This window comes from Bos indicus, chromosome 23, assembly GCF_029378745.1.
Source record: "Bos indicus isolate NIAB-ARS_2022 breed Sahiwal x Tharparkar chromosome 23, NIAB-ARS_B.indTharparkar_mat_pri_1.0, whole genome shotgun sequence".
Lineage (NCBI taxonomy): Eukaryota > Metazoa > Chordata > Mammalia > Artiodactyla > Bovidae > Bos > Bos indicus.
In genome coordinates, this window is record NC_091782.1 from 30,256,303 (window position 1) to 30,273,527 (window position 17,225).

The 17,225-nt window shown below is 54.7% G+C and overlaps 2 protein-coding genes across 2 annotated transcripts; both read left to right on the forward strand.

Annotated features, from left to right (window-relative positions):
• Nucleotides 1–267: 267 nt before the first annotated feature.
• On the forward strand, nucleotides 268–4,684 carry NRM (nurim). Its single transcript, XM_019985848.2, has 4 exons — nucleotides 268–1,977; nucleotides 2,541–2,737; nucleotides 3,341–3,517; nucleotides 3,845–4,684. The coding sequence occupies exons 1-4, from the start codon at nucleotides 1,845–1,847 to the stop codon at nucleotides 4,124–4,126; spliced, it is 789 nt and encodes a 262-aa protein (XP_019841407.2). The 5' UTR covers nucleotides 268–1,844; the 3' UTR covers nucleotides 4,127–4,684.
• Nucleotides 4,685–4,830: 146 nt separating this feature from the next.
• Nucleotides 4,831–15,081, forward strand: PPP1R18 (protein phosphatase 1 regulatory subunit 18). The gene is made up of 4 exons (XM_019985797.2): nucleotides 4,831–4,923; nucleotides 6,669–8,291; nucleotides 12,615–12,825; nucleotides 14,212–15,081. Exons 2-4 carry the CDS (start codon nucleotides 6,696–6,698, stop codon nucleotides 14,229–14,231), a joined length of 1,827 nt encoding a protein of 608 aa, XP_019841356.2. The 5' UTR covers nucleotides 4,831–4,923; nucleotides 6,669–6,695; the 3' UTR covers nucleotides 14,232–15,081.
• The last annotated feature ends 2,144 nt before the right edge of the window (nucleotides 15,082–17,225 follow it).

Here is a 17,225-nt window from a genome sequence, read left to right on the forward strand (position 1 = left end):
GATCCCTGGTCAGGGGACTAAGATCCCACATGCTGCTGGCCAAATAAAACATAAATTAAAAAAATTAAACATACCCAACCTCACTATATATTAAGCACAGCCATTGTGGGTGTGGCCCACAGTAGGACCTAGATAAATAGTAGTCCCCTTGCCCTACCCAAAGGCCTGTATTGTCTGCTGCTGTCTGAGTCCTTGAGGTTCTGGATTTCTTACAGCACCTGCTGCCTCTATAGCCCCGCTTACCACTTATGTGCACATCCACTTATGACTGGTAACATTTAAGTGCCCCAATTCAAATTTCTAGAGAAGACATCTTTTCTTACACTGCCAATGAATCCTACAGCTCATACGTAGTACATCGTGTAATGTCAATCCATCAGGATCCTAACAACAAACGGCACAGTCAAGATAATTTGGAGAGCGTTTAATGAAGTGAAAATTAGGAGGCAGAGTGTAGAGCAATCACAAAGAATATTGCAGTATCCCAGTACCCACAGGTCTGTTGTGACCACCTGTGAACCCAAAAGGTTTGCCAAGACAGAACAGTTATATAGACAGGCTTCCCTCTAAAGCTGTGATGTTCTTTGATGAGGTACATTCAGGACAGCTTCCGGAGGCAGAAAGCAGGATGGAGAGTGAATCAGGAGGGAAACGTGCTGTCTGGTAGCACAGTTCACAACAGCTTTGATTCAGAGGAGAATGGGAGTACTGAGTCTGGGAGTGGAAAGGAATGTAGAGCCTGTGGCATGCTGTTGGGCAATTTTGTCATCCCTGAGCCCACAGGACTAGCAGTTCCTTATCTTAGGAAATTTTCTTTATCTCTTTAGGCCTATGTTTCGTCTATCATCTGAAAGAATTAGCTTAACGATCTCTAAGGTCCTTACTAGCTTATGCCTAGGTCCTTAGCTACATGATATTTAGTGGAGAAAAACCTTGCTTTTATTTTAATTTTTAGATGTGAATGTTCGTCCGTAGGTATTACAAATAGATCTGTAGGAAAACATTTTGGACAAAAGATCTTAGTGCTTTCTGACTAGTAAGTGGAGTCAAACTAATGAGGTTTCAGACTAAAGTCATAGGTAGTTAATTATCACAAGTTTAACCTACTACAAAATTTACAACTATAACAAAGTTTTCTATCACAAATATTTTAACATATTGTTACACTCATGGTTACAAAACAGCCACCTTTGGCATTATTAGACCCAGTCTTTCAGTGTTACAGACAAGTTCTCTGCCCTTGGCAAGTGGAGAGGCAACTTTATAACACATTACAGAATAAGCATTAATTTGTGGTAAAATAGTCACTCTTTTTCACCTAACAAGCTGCAATCGGTGATTCAGAGCTTTGGGTTCTCAGCCTAGGTCAACAGTCTTCCGTTCTCTCACCGCTCATTACTAAAGTGTTAACTGAGGCTTTGTAACCTCTGACTCTGGCTGTTTTCAAGTCAAAGCTGTTAAAGGAAAGGGGGTTGGTTCATAATGCTATTTCTGCAAGAACCCCGCAAGAGGGAAATAGTCTTCATTTTGAATGAGAAAAGTAACCCAGCTGCGATTCAACCCACGTGAGTGACTGCACAACCTCTGCCCTTTTCATCCCTTACTCAGGATTCTAACACTCCCTTCTGTGACGCGGAGATCGTCGGGTGGGGAAAGGAACCCAGAGGAGCTGCTCCGCAGCTGGGTGTGAGCGAGCTGCGCGCACCGGCCGGAAACCCGGCGCAGGCGCGCGGGAGCCCCGCCCCACGCCAGGAAGGGTTCCAGGCTGGGGGCGGGGCCGGGGCGGAGCCTGCGGCCGCGGGAATCCCAAACCCGCCCCTTTCCCCACCCCTCCACTTCTCGCCATGGCCCCTGCACTGCTCCTGATCCCTGCTGCCCTCGCCTCTTTCATCCTGGCCTTTGGCACTGGAGTGGAGTTCGTACGCTTTACCTCCCTTCGGCCACTTCTTGGAAGAATCTCGGAGTCTGGCAGTCCAGGTGAGCGGGAGGGACGGAGGATGAGCTCTAGGGTAGGGAGGTGGAGCCGGAGCAGAGGGAGCGTGGGGCGGGGCTTGGAGACAAATGACAGGGGAAGTCCTGGAGAGGGAACTAGAGCCTTGAAAGCCGCCGAGACAAGGCCGAGGAGACTGGAGGGCTAAATTAGGAACTCTGGGATTAGCGGTTTGGAGAGGCGGGAGAGTGAGAACCGAGAGGGAGGGAAAGGGCAATGAACAGAATATTCTCAGAAAAGTGCTTCTTAGAGAGGACTATAGAGGGTGTTACAAAGAGGGAGCATTTGGAGAACTGAAACAAGAAGGGCACTCCAGCCATGCCTTTCGTGACTGCCCAACAGGAATGTTCTTCCCCAGCTCTGAAAGAAGCATGGGGAAAAGGGGAGAAACAGGGAATAGCAAAATGAGGTGGGCAAAGCCTAGAGAGGAAGCGATAGGGCTCTTGAAAGCATTAAGGGACATGGCCTGGGGTCCCCAGGAGGAGATGAAGGTAGACAGTGTTTCCCACAGTCTTCTTGATCTTTTGTACCTTTTTCCAACTCCCGCTAGATGCCCGCCAGGGATGGCTGGCTGCCCTGCAGGACCAAAGCATCCTTGTCCCGCTGGTTTGGGATCTGGGGCTCCTGTTACTGTTTGTGGGGCAGCACAGCCTCATGGCAACTGAGACCGTGAAGGAATGGATGTCCCGGTACTTTGGGGTCCTTCAGAGGTCACTGTACGTGGCATGCACTGCCCTGGCCTTGCAGGTATGAAGCCCTAGCAGCTGAGTCCTCAAGGGAAACAGCATGTGTGAAGGATGTCATTGATTGGAGCTGCAAGAACCTCAGGCTTTGGATAAAGTGTGGGTTTAGGAGGAGAACTGAGGGTGTTCAGGACTAATCTCAGCTCCCATTCTTTCACAGCACACATTCTGTTTTTTATCAAGAAGTATGTACTGCTTGTTATCCACTGGGCACGATGTGTGCATTCTCACCTTTGCAACTTTGTTCATGTTGTCCCGCTTGAGAGTGCCTTGTTAACACCTCTTCAGTCTTATCCTTTCTTCAAAAGCACTTCCCTAGATCTCAAGAGAAAGCTTCCCAGTTAGTACTCACCTGTCTTCTCAGTGGGTGCTTGGCATAGGCTAGTGTGCGTGCCTATCTGGTCACTCTCATCCATTCTCTAAGTCCTCAGAGTAGAGACATGTCATTCTTACATCCTTAGGACCCCACCCAGCACCCTCCACATGGTGAACATGCTCATGATAGAGGTGGGGAGAACAGCCGGCCAGCCTGGACTGGGGGCAGCCCCTGGGTCTGGGTCTGTCAAGGGTGGGCTGCTGGAAAACCCAGTCCCTCTTCCTTTCTCAGCTGGTGATGCGGTACTGGGAGCCCGTGCCCAGGGGTCCTGTGTTGTGGGAGACTCGGACTGAGCCGTGGGCCACTTGGGTGCCCCTCCTCTGCTTTGTCCTCCATGTCATTTCCTGGCTCCTCATCTTCAGCATCCTTCTTGTCTTCGACTATGCAGAGCTCATGGGCCTGAAACAGGTGAGGCTCCCAGATCCATACCCAAGACATTTGATCCTTTCTAGAATACCTCTTTCCCCTCCAAGGATGTCCCTCTGCCTCCCATTGTCTTCCACCTCCCTTTCTTATAAGATAGTCTCCCCCCGGCCCTCCCCCAAAGGCTAGGAATCATGGGCTTCTTGGGCCTGGGAAGGTTCATGGGCCAGAGATGAGGGTCAGGGACCCCCAGTCTCAGAAGGGTGGTTCCTGAGCCTGTCATAGAAGGAGGGTGCCCAGAAGGGGAGGAAAGAGGCAGTTAAGTTGTGACAAGGGCTTGACTCCATTTCTAAGCCATTCTCCCTCTGCTAGGTGTACTACCATGTGCTGGGGCTGGGCGAGCCTCTGGCCCTGAAGTCGCCCCGGGCTCTGAGACTCTTCTCCCACCTGCGCCATCCAGTGTGCGTGGAGCTGCTGACTGTGCTATGGGTGGTACCCACCCTGGGCACTGACCGCCTGCTCCTTGCTCTCCTCCTTACCCTCTACCTGGGCCTGGCTCACGGACTGGACCAGCATGATCTCCGCTACCTCCGGGCCCAGCTACAAAGAAAACTCCACCTGCTCTCCCGGCCCCAGGATGGGGAGGCTGAGTAAGGGGTTAACCCTGGTTGCAAGCCCTGTACTTCCTCTCTCCCTCCTATCCCAAATTCCCTTAACATCCAGGCCTTGACTGCTTCAGACCAGAGGCCCAAATCAATGGACTGAAGGAGTGGTCCCTTTCCTTGCTTGAGCCTCCACTCCTTGGTTCCAGCTCCATACTGAATTTCAGCCATTGGACTCCAAGGGCCACTTCTCACCAGCCAGGAAGGAGTGGCTGGGAACTTATCCCTCTACTTACAGTTCAGGGCTTGACCCTCCATTAACAATTTCCTCACCAAGAGAAGAGTCTGGCTTGACCACTCCCTTAGCCCTGTTACTACCCTCTGCGCCTCAGGGATCCTTTCTCCACGTCTAGCTCCCTCCCAGGAGCTGGACCAAGGCCCACTGTCTGGCCGTTCCAGGTCCCTAGGCCCCGCCCCTAGGCTCCATCCTCCTGAACCTAGTTGAGCGGTTTCTCCCGCTCTTAGCTAAGGTGACTAAAGGCTCCCTGCTCTCCCGAGGAACTCGCGCTACAGGAAAATAAAATTCAGTCTGGTTTTTCTACGTGTAGAATGCAGTCTGTCAGTGTCTCTCAAAGCTGCAGGGCTGGCTCTGGGAAAGGCGAGTTACATTGGAGTCTGGGCATCGGCCGCGCCTTCTGGTGACCGCTGGGCGGCGGCCACTCCCCGCGGACCCAGCCCTCCACCCCCTTCCCGGAGCACCCGGTCCCCTTTCCTCCAAATCTCCCAATTTTCTCGCTGCAGACCCGGGTGGGGGACGGGCTGAAACGGAAGAGTGGGGCAAAGGTTCGGGTAAGGGAGCGAGCTTCCGAAACCGTTGTCTTCCCAGCCCTGCTCCTGCGGCCGCCCCCTCCCCACGGGCCCCGCAAGCGCCCCCACGGTAACAAAGGCTGGCCCGGGTAGGCAAAAGCGTGGGGAGGAGCGGCAGGAGATGGGAAGGGCGGGCCCGGCTCCGAGCAGCTGCCGCTTCCTCCCCAAGTCCCTCGAGGGGTCTGAGTCACGGGCCGCCGCCCCGGGTTGGCGAGCTGGGGGTGGGGGTCTGGACACCTGGGTTGTCCAGGGTTACCGGGCGGGAGCCGCGTGAGAGGCCCTGGGGAAGGACCGCGGAGGGCCGGGGATCGCGGCGGGAAAAGAGTCCCGGGGCCGAGGCCCCAAGAGGGGGACCCGGAGAGCGAGGCTCCGCCCCCGCGCCCGGCTCCGCCCTGCGCCCCCTTCCCTCTCCCCATTGTCCTCAGACAAAGCGGCGGCCGCCCCCTGCCCGGCCCCCGGGTCTCAGTCTCCGTCCCTCCCCTTCTCCTCCCTTCCCCCGTCCCGCGCCCCCCCCCCCCGAACCCCCCCCCCCCACCTCCGGCCCCGGATCTCCCTCTATCCCTCTCTCCTCCTCTTCCTCTCTCCTCCTCTCTCCGGACGTCAGGCTCCTTCGCTCCCCCTCCCCCGGGAGCCCCGCGGCGTGTGAGTTGACCCAGGGGCTTCAGACTTGGGGAGGGGGTGTCCCCTCCCTTCCGTCCCGGGCGCGGACCTCGGGCTGTCTCTCCTCTCTTTGTGCCGAGATTGCCCATCAGTGCGGTCATAGCCGGGTGGGGACGGCTGGCGAGGTCGGGGTTCCATGAGCGCCAAGACCCCGGCGCAAGACTGGCCGGCTCCGGAGCGAAGCGGTGTGGAGCCGGTGCTCCGTACGCCTGGGGCGCTCGCTCGCCCGGGACCTCGGGGCATCGCCGGTGGGGGAGGCCGGCGGCGGGGCCGGGACCGGGTTAGGGTTGGTGGGGGGTGGACGCCAGGGTTCTGGGAACGAGCTGGCAGCTCCGATCGCCGGGTTCCGAAAGTCCCCGGGGGAGGGTATTTCCCCTGGCCCGCCCCGGGGCGGAGTGCAGGGCGGAGGGGTGGGGGCTGGGGGGTCGGAGAGGCGTGGCTCAAGCGGAGCTGGAAGGGGAGCCCGGACCTCCGGGGCCCGCGCTGAGACTCGCCGGGCTGCAGCCGCCGAGCTCCCTTGCCCCTCTGCCCCCGATTCCCCCTTCTTCCCTGGACCTGTCCACTCTCCGCCCTCCCACCTTCCCGACACCCTTTCAGGTGCCACTGCCCCCTCTCCGCCGGGGATCCCGCTGACCTCGCTTCCCACTCCCGCCGCTCCTGGGGTAGCGGTCAGGCAACCTCGCTCGGATCCTGCCCCGCTCACCCCTAGCCTCTCTTCTCTCTTCTCCCTCGCGCCAACTTCTTTCGTTTTTCCCTCTTCTCACAACCTGGGGACTGTCTCTGATGCCCAGTAACCTGTACCCACAAATCTGACTCTTGTCTCTTTGCTGAATCTCCACTCTTCTTCTCGACCCACCTCCCCCAACCCCATCACCTGGCTCTTAGTTTCCTCTTCTCTTTCTCAGTTTTTCCCCTTTCTCTGCCCACCCCCTCGCCGCCCCCTTTCCTACTGTCCTCACCCTCAGCTCCTCTGTGTCCCACCTCTCCCCCTGCTTCCTCTCCCCCCACCCCCATTCTCACCTCCTGGGCCCCTCTGGAGCCTCTCCTTCCTGTTCTCTGCCCCCCAGCGTTCCCCCACCCTCCCCAAGGCGACCATGGCCACCATCCCAGACTGGAAGCTACAGCTGCTAGCCCGGCGCCGGCAGGAAGAGGCAGCCGTTCGCGGCCGTGAGACTGCAGAGCGGGAGCGGCTGTCGCAGATGCCAGCCTGGAAGCGGGGCCTTCTGGAGCGCCGCCGGGCCAAGCTTGGTCTGTCTCCTGGGGAGCCTAGCCCTGCGCCTGGGACTACGGAGGCTGGACCTCCAAACCCAGACGAGTCTGCTGTCCTCCTGGAGGCCATTGGGCCCGTGCACCAGAACCGATTTATCCGGCAAGAGCGCCAGCAGCAGCAGCAGCGGAGTGAAGAGCTACTCACCGACAGACGGCCTGGACCTTTGGAGACCCGGGGGCGGAGACCCAGCGCCGGGGAGACACGGGATCCCAGCCCCAAGGGAAGAGAGTCCAGGGAAGAGTGGCTCAGAGAGAAGAGGCTGGGGATAGGGGGAGCTCGAGAGTTGAGCCCCAGGCCTTTGGAGTCTCGGGACTGGAGGCAGAGCCCAGGAGAGGCTGGAGACAGGAGCTCCAGACTGTCAGAGGTGCGGAAATGGAGGCTGAGCCCTGGAGAAACTCCTGAGCGGAGTTTGAGACTGGCAGAGCCCCGAGAACAAAGCCCCAGGAGAACAGAGGTGGTGGACAGTAGACTGAGCCCCGAAGAGTCTGACAACCAGAAGCTGGGCCTGACAGAGTCCCGTAAATGGAGGCCTGACCCCAGAGAGTCTCAGGGACAGAGTTTGGCACAACTGGAGGCATCAGAGTGGAGGCCGAGTTCAGGAGAAGAAAGAAAAGACTGCTCAGAGGAATGGGGGAGAAAAGACGAGAGGCCGATTCCAAGAATGGTCCCAGAAGGGACCACAGTGTTGTCAGAGACCCCGACAAGGGAGGCTCCAGACAGTCGCTCTGCAGGACCGGAGGGAGCAGAGGAAAGGCCCAGTCCTGTGGAGGATGGCGAGAGGGGCCTGCGGCCACTGGAAGGCTGGAAATGGACCCTGAACTCTGGGAAGGTCCGAGACTGGACACCCAGGGACACAGAGCCTCAGCCCCAGAAACCAGACACTCCAGAGTCTGCCGAGAAGCACGTGGGGCCTTTGGGTGCAGAGGCTGGAGAAGGGGAGGCTGAGAAGGAGGAGGCGGGCACTCAGAGCAGGCCTCTGGGCGCCCTGCAGGACCGCTGCTCTGCGCCCTCCCCCCTCTCCCCAGAGGACGCCGGGACTGGAGCCTCTAGACGGCAGGAAGAGGAAGCAGGGGAACTCCGGCCCCCACCTGCAGCCCCTCTGTCTCCCCCACCCCCAGCCCCACCTGCCCCCCAGTCCCTTGGGGATCCCCTCATGAGCCGGCTCTTCTACGGGGTGAAGGCAGGGCCAGGGGTGGGGGCCCCCCGCCGCAGCGGACACACCTTCACAGTCAACCCCCGGCGGTCCGCGCCCCCTGCAGCCCCCGCCACTCCAGCCGCCCCAGCCACAGCTGACGCGGCGGTCCCTGGGGCTGGGAAGAAGCGGTACCCGACTGCCGAGGAGATCTTGGTTCTGGGGGGCTACCTCCGCCTCAGCCGAAGCTGCCTTGTCAAGGGGTCCCCTGAAAGGCGCCACAAACAGGTAGGGAGCAGCCAACCCAGACTTCTCACCCAGCCCACCATCACTGCACTGTGGACTCCTGTCTCTCTCCCTTTTTTTACACCTCTGTATCCTTGTCTTCGTCTATTCTTGTTCATTCCTGCTGCCACCCTTCCTCCCCTGAACACACGCCCTTCCTTTTTGTGGCCCTTCTTTTCCATTCATTTCCCAGCCCAAGGAGCCTGCTCCGCAATCAGGCTCGCTGTCCTGGGTGTGTCTCTCTCAGGGTGTGCCCAGGCTCCTCACTCTTCTCTCCCTCAGGCTCTGAGTTCCCCCCCATGCTTTCCATTCCCGAGTCTGTGACCCAGCCCAGCCCATCTGGGTGGGAGACCCGAGTTGAGGCCACAGCCCGGAGTCTACGCGGGCAGGGTCTGCAGGGCAAAAGTGGGCAAAAGAATGCCGGGGTAGGAAGCCTGGGAAGGCAGAAGGGTTTGGGGTTTTAGGGAGAAATGGCAGGGAGAAGCTAGTGGAGGAACAGCTCACAGACCCAAGGAAGGGGGTGTTGCAGAGCGGAGTGGGGACATCCTAGGATAGTGGGGGAGGGGAGTGGAACAGGGGCTGGCCAAGGAGCAGAGAGAAGAAGGCTTTTGAACCCCGAGTCTGCCCCATGGGAGAGACTCACACAGAGGCCATTTGAAGTGGGTGACCTTGGGGTTGCACACCCCCAGCTGGGCCACAGCTTCAGACAGTGCTCCCTTCTCTCTTGGGACAAGAAAAGCCTTCTCCTCTTCCAAAATACTCCCCCCACCACTCCCTCCCAGTCCTTCCTCCCTGGGCATCCCCTCCCTCCCCAGAACTGGCTCAGCAGTTGGTTTTCCCCTTTCTTCCTGGCCTCTCCCTCCTCTTGGGGTAGAAAGAAAGAGAAGTGAATTTGGAGGCACTGTGCTGAGAGCAGAGAGCACAGTGGGAGTCGAGGGCAGGGTTGGGGACTGGGGCCAGCAGAAGGTCAGAGGTTAAACTGGAAAAAAGGCGGTGCGGGGAAGTTGGAAACAGCCAAGCTGACTTCTTCCCTGGCGCTGGCCCAACTCCTGCCCCATACACCAGTTTCCAGCTTGAAAATCTCCAAGGAAAGAGAAGTTCTGTATCTAACACAGCTCCAGCCCTCATCCCATATGTGTCATCCTCAGATTGGTTTTCGTGTCCCCGGCGTCAGTGGGAAAGCACAAAGGTCGGGAGTCACTTGAGACCCCAGTTTATCTTCACATGAAGCTCAAGCTCCCATCCCAGAGCCGTGGTCCCTGGGTCTGTCCTGAGCTGACTGCTAGGTGACCCTTTTGCCTCCGGGCTGGGCAAGAAACTAGGTCAGGAACAGCCAGGGTGAGATGTTCAGAGAAGTCACTACTGTAGAGGCTGTCTTGTGCCTCTGGGCAGGAACAAAGAGGGGAAGACATGAAGTCTGGGGCCCAAAGGCCGGGGACTGAGTGCAGGGCAGGACCTGTGAGAGTGAGGGAGGTCCTAGGTCCTAGGTCAGGGAGCGAGGGAGCCGGAAGCAGATCGCCCAAACAGGAAGCCTGGGGTGGGGGCCGGAAGGCTGGTGGGGCTGAGTGGCGAACATGGGGCCATGGGCCTGGCCAGAACTGTGCTCAGGATGTGGTGAGAGAATAAGGAAGCGGCTGCTTCAGGTGGGGGTGGGGAAGAAGCAGTGCAGAGTTCTCTGGGCCCAGACACTTTCCCCTCAGCTCTCCCTGAGGCCTCCTCCTCTCTCCCAGCATCCTGCTCGTCAGGGACGGGCATGTCCAGCCCTGCCTATCAGATCAGGGATAGGAGGACCCTGCCATCTAACACTGTCCCCCTTTCCCTAAATAACTCCTGTTTGCAGGCTAATTCCATCAAACGTCTCCCTGCACTGGGAAAGAAGCCCCAGCCCTGCCACTGGAGCCCAGGGGTTGGGCCATGGCCCGTGCCCTTCCCCAGAGGCCCCTCTGGCTGGGAGGTCGGCCCCTCCTCTCCCCAGCCCCCTTGTGACCTTATATAGCTGATGAGAGAGGAGTGAGTGAGTCATCCCATCCGTACCCACCCCCCTCAACACACACACCCCATGAAGGCTGTGCATTCCTGAGAAGCCCAGTCAGAAGTTGGGGTGGTGAGGAGAGAAGCAGGGTTGGGGGAGAGAGACAAACATGGACAGAGAGCAAATAAAATGGCTCCTTTTACCAGAGCAGATAATAAACTACAGAGCTCGGTATCTCAAAAGGTGACATGAAAAGAAAACAGAAGTGGGTTCCCAGAAGTTTGGGTAAACCTGTCAGCAGTAGACGTGGTTCCTTTGGAGAAGTTAGGATATAAGGGGTCTGGTTCCTGTCACTCAATTCTACCAGCTGGCTGTTCCACAGACGCGGACTGGGGGTCGACTGTGTGCAGGCTGGCCTGCACCCCCCCACCCCGCAAGAGTGTTCCCCTAGGGTTGGTATGTTGAGACGCCATCTGATGTCTGGATGAATGGAACCTTCCTTACCCATTGAAGCAACTTCCATGCTTCTATTGACAGCAGACAAAAATAAGTAACCAAATTAGTAAATCCTCTGGTAGGTTAGGGCTTCCCTAGTGGTTCAAACGGTAAAGAACCTGCCTGTGATGTAGGAGACCTGGATTCAATCCCTGGATTGGGAAGATCCCCTGGAGAAGGAAATGGCAACCGACTCCAGTATTCTTACCTAGAAAATTTCATGAACAGAGGAGCTTGGTGGGTTATAGTCCTTGGGGTTGCAAAGAGTTGGACACGACTGAGCGACTAACTTTCTTTTTGGTACGTTAGGTTAGAAGGTGGTTAAGTGATTATGGGAAAAAATTAGGACAGGGACAAATGGAACTTTGAGGGCCAGATGGTAGGAGGAGCAAATAATAGCATGATCCAAAGGGAGGGAGCCACGGTGATATTGGGGGAAGAGTATTCTAAGCTGAGTGAACAGCCAGTGCAAAGGCCCTGAGGTAAGAGTGCCTGGGGTGGGCCTGGAAGGAATCACAGCCCATGTGGCTGGAGTGGAGGAGGATGCAGTGTTGAGTGGGGAGGGGCACATTGGAGCCCCTCCTAGGCCTTGGCCAGGTTCTGGCTTTTGTTCCCAGAGAGGTGGGCCCATGCCAGGTTTGGACGCTTAGAGTGACACACGCATGTGCACGCGTGCACGCACACACACACACACGTCTCTTGAGTTCTCGCTTCCCATGGGGACCCAGCTGTTAGCAACCATCTGTCTAGCCACCATCCTGGTTACTCTCTTCTCATACGCCAGTCCATGCAGAGACTCTGGGATGCAGGGCCCCCAACCCCCAGGTTCCCCAACGGATGCTAGAGAAGGCCCAAGGAGATCCTCTGGACCTTTCCGAGCAGTTCGCATGGAATCCTCCTGTTTGTCTCCTTAATCGCTTTGGCTCCCAGAGTTAATCCCACCCTGCCCCTTCCCCGTGAGCTTCTTAGGAGGGCAGAGGGGAAGGGTAAAAAGGTGGTGAGAACAGCTGGGGCTCGCCGGCTCTTGCGCCAGTATGTTCCCGAGGATTTTCTGCCCCCTCCAGATTCCTCTGGTCGCCTGTCTCTGTCACTGCACGTCCCTTCTGGTGCGTTCTCCACCCCTGTCCCGTGTTTGTCTGGACTTTCCTCTCTGCCCTGTCACCTCCCCCACAGCTACTGCTTTCAGGGACTTGGGCTTATCATCTCAATGGGTTTCGGGGGACAGTCTCCCTTCCTCTGGCTTTTCTGTTGGTCTCTGCTCCCCTGTCAGAGCCAAGACCCTTTCCTGGGAGCTCACTTCAGCTGCAGGAGAGGAGTGAGTGAGGTGGGAGAGGCTGGTGTTCAGGGTCCTGGGTTCTCCCTCGAACAGCAAGGGATCAAGGCTCTGGAAACCAATGTGCCTGTCTTGGCTTTTGCCTGTGACTCCCTCCCAGCCAGCTCCTTCCTGCCCAGGAGACAGCTCTCACCTCCCCTGGGGAGCCCCCCTGATTGCCCCCAGGGTGCCCAAAGACTCAGTTCTGATCACAGGACTTATATCCAGGTTTTTAATTTCTCTTTATCTTTCCACCTCCCACACTCTAAAAGTAGAAACCTTGATCCTGGGTTCCTTACTCCTGCTACCCAGGCCCCTGCCTAAGCTCAGGCCAAAGTCAATGTTTTTCAAACGATATGACTGAAGAGGGGAAATCTGGGATTGGCCAGCGAGTAGCGAGTACCGAAAGGAAAACTGGCTTCCAGAGTGGCTGGGGCGGGCAAAGTCAGCGAGTCGTGCCCAAACCCAGTCCCCACTCCCTGTGGTCCTGCACCTGTTACCCTGCGGTCTGACCTCGCCTCCTCCCCGCTTTCTCTCCCACCCGCAGCTCAAGATCTCCTTCAGCGAGACAGCCCTGGAGACCACGTATCAGTATCCCTCGGAGAGTTCGGTGCTAGAAGAGCTGGGCCCGGAGCCTGAGGCCCCCAGCGCCCCCAGTCCCCCAGCGGCCCAAGCCGACGACGAAGAGGAGGAGGAGGAACTGCTGTTGCTGCAGCCAGAGCTTCAGGGCGGGCTGCGCACCAAGGCCCTGATAGTGGGTGAGCGCAGACTTCGCCGTCCCGTTGGCGCCGCCTGCTGGTCGGAGCGGGCACTGCGGTTCAGGAGGAAGGGGGATTTAATGTTGGCGCTTGGAAGGAGCTTGGTGGGGACTCTAGCCCAACAGCTCCTTTAGTTCATTCGGTTCAGTCTCTCAGTCGTGTCCGACTCTTTGCGATCCCATGGACTGGCCTCCCTGTCCATCACCAACTCCCTGAGTTTACTTAAACTCATGTCCATTGAGTCCGTGATGCCATCCAGCCATCTCATCTTCTGTCGTCCCCTTCTCCTCCCACCTTCAATCTTTCCCAGCATCAGGGTCTTTTCAAATGAGTCAGTTCTTCACATCAGGTGGCCAAAGTATTGGAGTTTCAGCTTCAACATCAGTCCTTCCAATGAATATTCAGGACTGATTCCTTTAGGATGGACTTGTTGGATCTTCTTGCAGTCAAAGGGACTCTCAAGATTTTCTCCAACACCACAGTTCAAAAGTATCAATTCTTCGGTGCTCAGCTTTCTTTATAGTCCAACTTTCACATCTATACACGACTACTGGAAAAACCATAGCCTTGACTAGACGGACCGTTGTTGGCAAAGTAATGTCTCTGCTTTTTAATATGCTGTCTAGGTTGGTCATAGCTTTTCTTCCAAGGAGCAAGCATCTTTTAATTTCATGGCTACAGTCACCATCTGCAGGGATTTTGGAACTCCAAAAACTAAAGTCTGTCACTGTTTCCACTGTTTCCCCATCTATTTGCCATGAACTGATGGGACCAGATGCCATGATCTTAGTTTTCTGAATGTTGAGCTTTAAGCCGACTTTTTCACTCTCCTCTTTCACAGTTCCTTTTAACAGATGGGAAAACTGAGGTCCTGAGAAGCGAAGGGCACATAAGATCACCACATTTCTAAACCAGGACTCTTTCTGAGTGCTACAGTGTAGTTAACACAGGATTTGGATCAGACAGGCCTGAGTTTGAATTCTATCATGTCTCTTAATTGTGGTGTTACCTCAGGGTAACTGCCTGACCTCTGGCCTCAGTTTATTATTTTTGAAATGAGGTTAATAATAACCACCTCTTGAGATTGTTGAGAGGGTTAAGAACTTTTTGGGAAGCACTTAGGAACTATGGCTGGACATGGAATAACTTAACATCTCCTGGGGTTATTGCAAGATTAAACAAGTTATGAGAATGGCTGGCAGAGAATCCAAGCTAAATGAAATGAGTGATGGCTGCTATGACTAGTAGTAGCAACAGGCACTCAGGACGTGGGAAATGTTGTAAGATTTTCCGCATGCCAACTGGCCTTCAGTGTGGGGAGCGGGTAGGGAGGCGGGCGGCGGAGAACCTCTCTCATCCTCTATCCTTGCTGCCCCTCTCGCACAGATGAGTCTTGCCGGAGGTGACCCTCTTCCCACACGGAGATACACCTCCCTTCTTCCCGGAACTGAAGATTCTGGAACCCAGAAGGTTCAGAGCAGACAGACAGACCCTCAGCATGAGCCTGGCAGGGAAGGGCAACCAGCATCTTCCACCTCGCTTTCTTCTTCCTGTTTCTGGGGGCAGAGGCAACCGCTCAGTTTCCACCCTCCTCAGACACGCTGGTGCCTCCTAGGTGATCCGAGACCCCCATGCAGTCCTGGGGAGGAGCACAGAGCTCACAGGGCGGGGGTAGAGATGGAGCACCCTTGCCATCTCCACTGGCAGGGTACACGCTCCTCGACTCCCTACCACCCCTTGGAGGCTCCCCCATCTCCCCAGGAGACCCAGCCCCCACTGCATTTCCAGCACCTCTCCCTCTTGTTCCTTAGGTCCCTGCCCCTTTGTTTACAGCTCCTGCTGCTTCTCTTGACTACAGCCTGGTTTACAGCCCCCTACCCCCGCCATCCCCAGCCCCACCTGCCAAAGTCCTGGGTTTACAAGCCACGCCTACTTGCGTGTCCATGTAGAATCCTCTTCCCTGTCCCCTGGAGTCCCCGCACTGGGGGGACTTGGGGTATGGCTTCCTCCACTTTTGCTCAGTATTCCCGTGTCTCACTTTCCCCCAAGAGGGAAGGCTGGGAATCTTAACTCTGTATCCCCCTCTAGTTATTTAATTCTGTTCCTCCTGGTGGTTCACAATTGAATTGAATTTCGAGGGTGTGGGGTGAGTCATGAGGGACCTCAACTCTCTTCCCCCCGTGTCTCCTTTCTTCTCAATTGCCTGGGTTTTTGTTTTTGTTTTTATTTTCTATAATAAAATGGAGCTCTCTCCAACTCTCCTGCTGCTTCTCTTTCTTTTGAAAAAGGGAATGGGGTCGGGGTGGGATGGAGTGGGTTCTGGGTTCCTCATTCCAGGCCTCTCTCACCTTCTTACTAGCCATAAGGAGGAAGCAGCCATGGCTGTGGGAGGGGAAAATATGACAGGGAACCAGAAGCTCAGCACTGGCCATGGAGAGAGGGTTCTGGGAGAACCTGGCACCGATTTCTCCAAGGACCAGCAGGAGAGGGACTGGGGATTTTTTGTTGTTGCTTTGGTTTGGTTTTGTTCTTGCTGTGCCTCTCAGCTTGCGGCATCTCAGTTCCCCAGCCAGGGACTTATCCTGGGCCTCCATGATGAAATCATCAAATCCTAACCACTAGATCACCAGGGAACTCCCTGTTTTGTTTTCTCTCTTTTTTTTTTAATTAAAAAATTTTTGGACTTCCCTGATGGTCCAGTGGTTAAGAATCTGCCTGCCAATGCAGGGGACACAGGTTTGACCCCTGCTCCAGAAGATGCCACCTGCTGCAGGGCAACTAGGCTGGTGTACCACAAGTACTGAGCCCAGGTACCTAGAGTCCGTGCTCTGAAACGAGAAAAGCCACCACAATGAGAAGCCCTCCTGCCACCTCAGCAAAGAGGAGCCCCGACTTGCTGCAACTAGGGAAAGTTCATGCGCATTGAAGACCCAGTGCAGCCAAAAATAAATACTTTTAAATGATTAAAAAGTAATTTTAAAAATTATTATTTTTGTAAGTCTAGGGCTGGTGTGAGGAAGGACAGTTGGAGCACCCACACACTGGACATACTATGATGACAAACAGTCAGCTGGGTTCACTGCGGCGTCCGCATGCCTGGCACCTGATAGACACACACAATTATCTTTAGAATGAATGAACGAATGAGCAGATGAAAGGAGATAAAAATTTGGAAGCAGAGGACACTCTGAATTGAAGGATTCTGGTATTCAGAAGCCTAGTGCAAGGCAAGCAGCCAGAGAGTGTATGATTAGAAGTGGCTAATCCAGGGGATTTTACTCCAAGACTCAAGACCGTAAGTAATAAATCTCTTGAAACTGCTGCAGAATAGTACAGAGGGGCAGATTCCTGAAAAAGGTCTCCTCTGATAGACAACGGGTTTACATTCCTAAAGTTTTAAGAACCATAGATAATTCATGGCTTTGTGGCCCAAGTATAGTTGGCACTGGGACACTTTCCCGTTTCGGTGAATTTGTATCTTCTACGTGTGGAATATTTACATTTTACTTGTCAGATTTTTTTTCCAGTTCTCCAGGCTAATAAAGATATGGCAGATAGAGTCCTATCACTAGAGGAAGGTCCTTCTTTATTAAAAACAAAATGTATTAGAAAAATTGATCTTAAACACATGCCAGAGATGTTCCCAGCAAGGGAATAAGCAAGGTGTCAAAAGAATAGGCTACTTCAGAGCGGGTGTGAGTATGGAGGGAGAGTACTCACATTAGTAGCTAATTAGGTAAAGACCATAATTAGTTTTGACCCAGGAAAGCAGAAGTAAGAAGCTCTGAGATGCCAGGGGTGTTCACAGTCCATTTCAGAAACAGAAAACAGTGCACTCATGACGTCAATGATTCGGAGCTACTTGTGGCTGTTAGTTGGAATAACAAATGTTTAGTTTCCCAACACGGTGTCAGATAAATCCAATTAATTGTAAAAGTATGAAGCAGAATCAGAGGCCAGACAGTAGTCAAGCAACAAGTTCTGCTTATTTAAAATTAAGCAGCCACCGGTGACTTTCTCAAGCTGTTAGTAAAAAAAAAAAAAAAAGCAGAATACAATTTGCATATTTCTTAGTTTGCAGATCTTTTAAAATAACATTATGAGATAGCACCAAGAAAAGAGGGTACCTTTGCTTTTTCTCCACATCCTGAGTTTTCATCTGCCTGGAGTCCTCGATTAAGCCTAACCTGTATTCACTTCTTGCAGAAGGTAACTGTCCTAGCAAAGGTCACTCCTAATCAGTTGATCTGTAACAAGCTGGACCTGATCTTCTAATTTGAATGCCCCACCCCACAAGCGCCCACACACACCTTGCATTATTTTTGGCTCCATATAACTTAGTATTTTATATTTTTATGTATCTTGTCTCTGTCAGGCTGGTCCCCACCCCCAACCCTCTG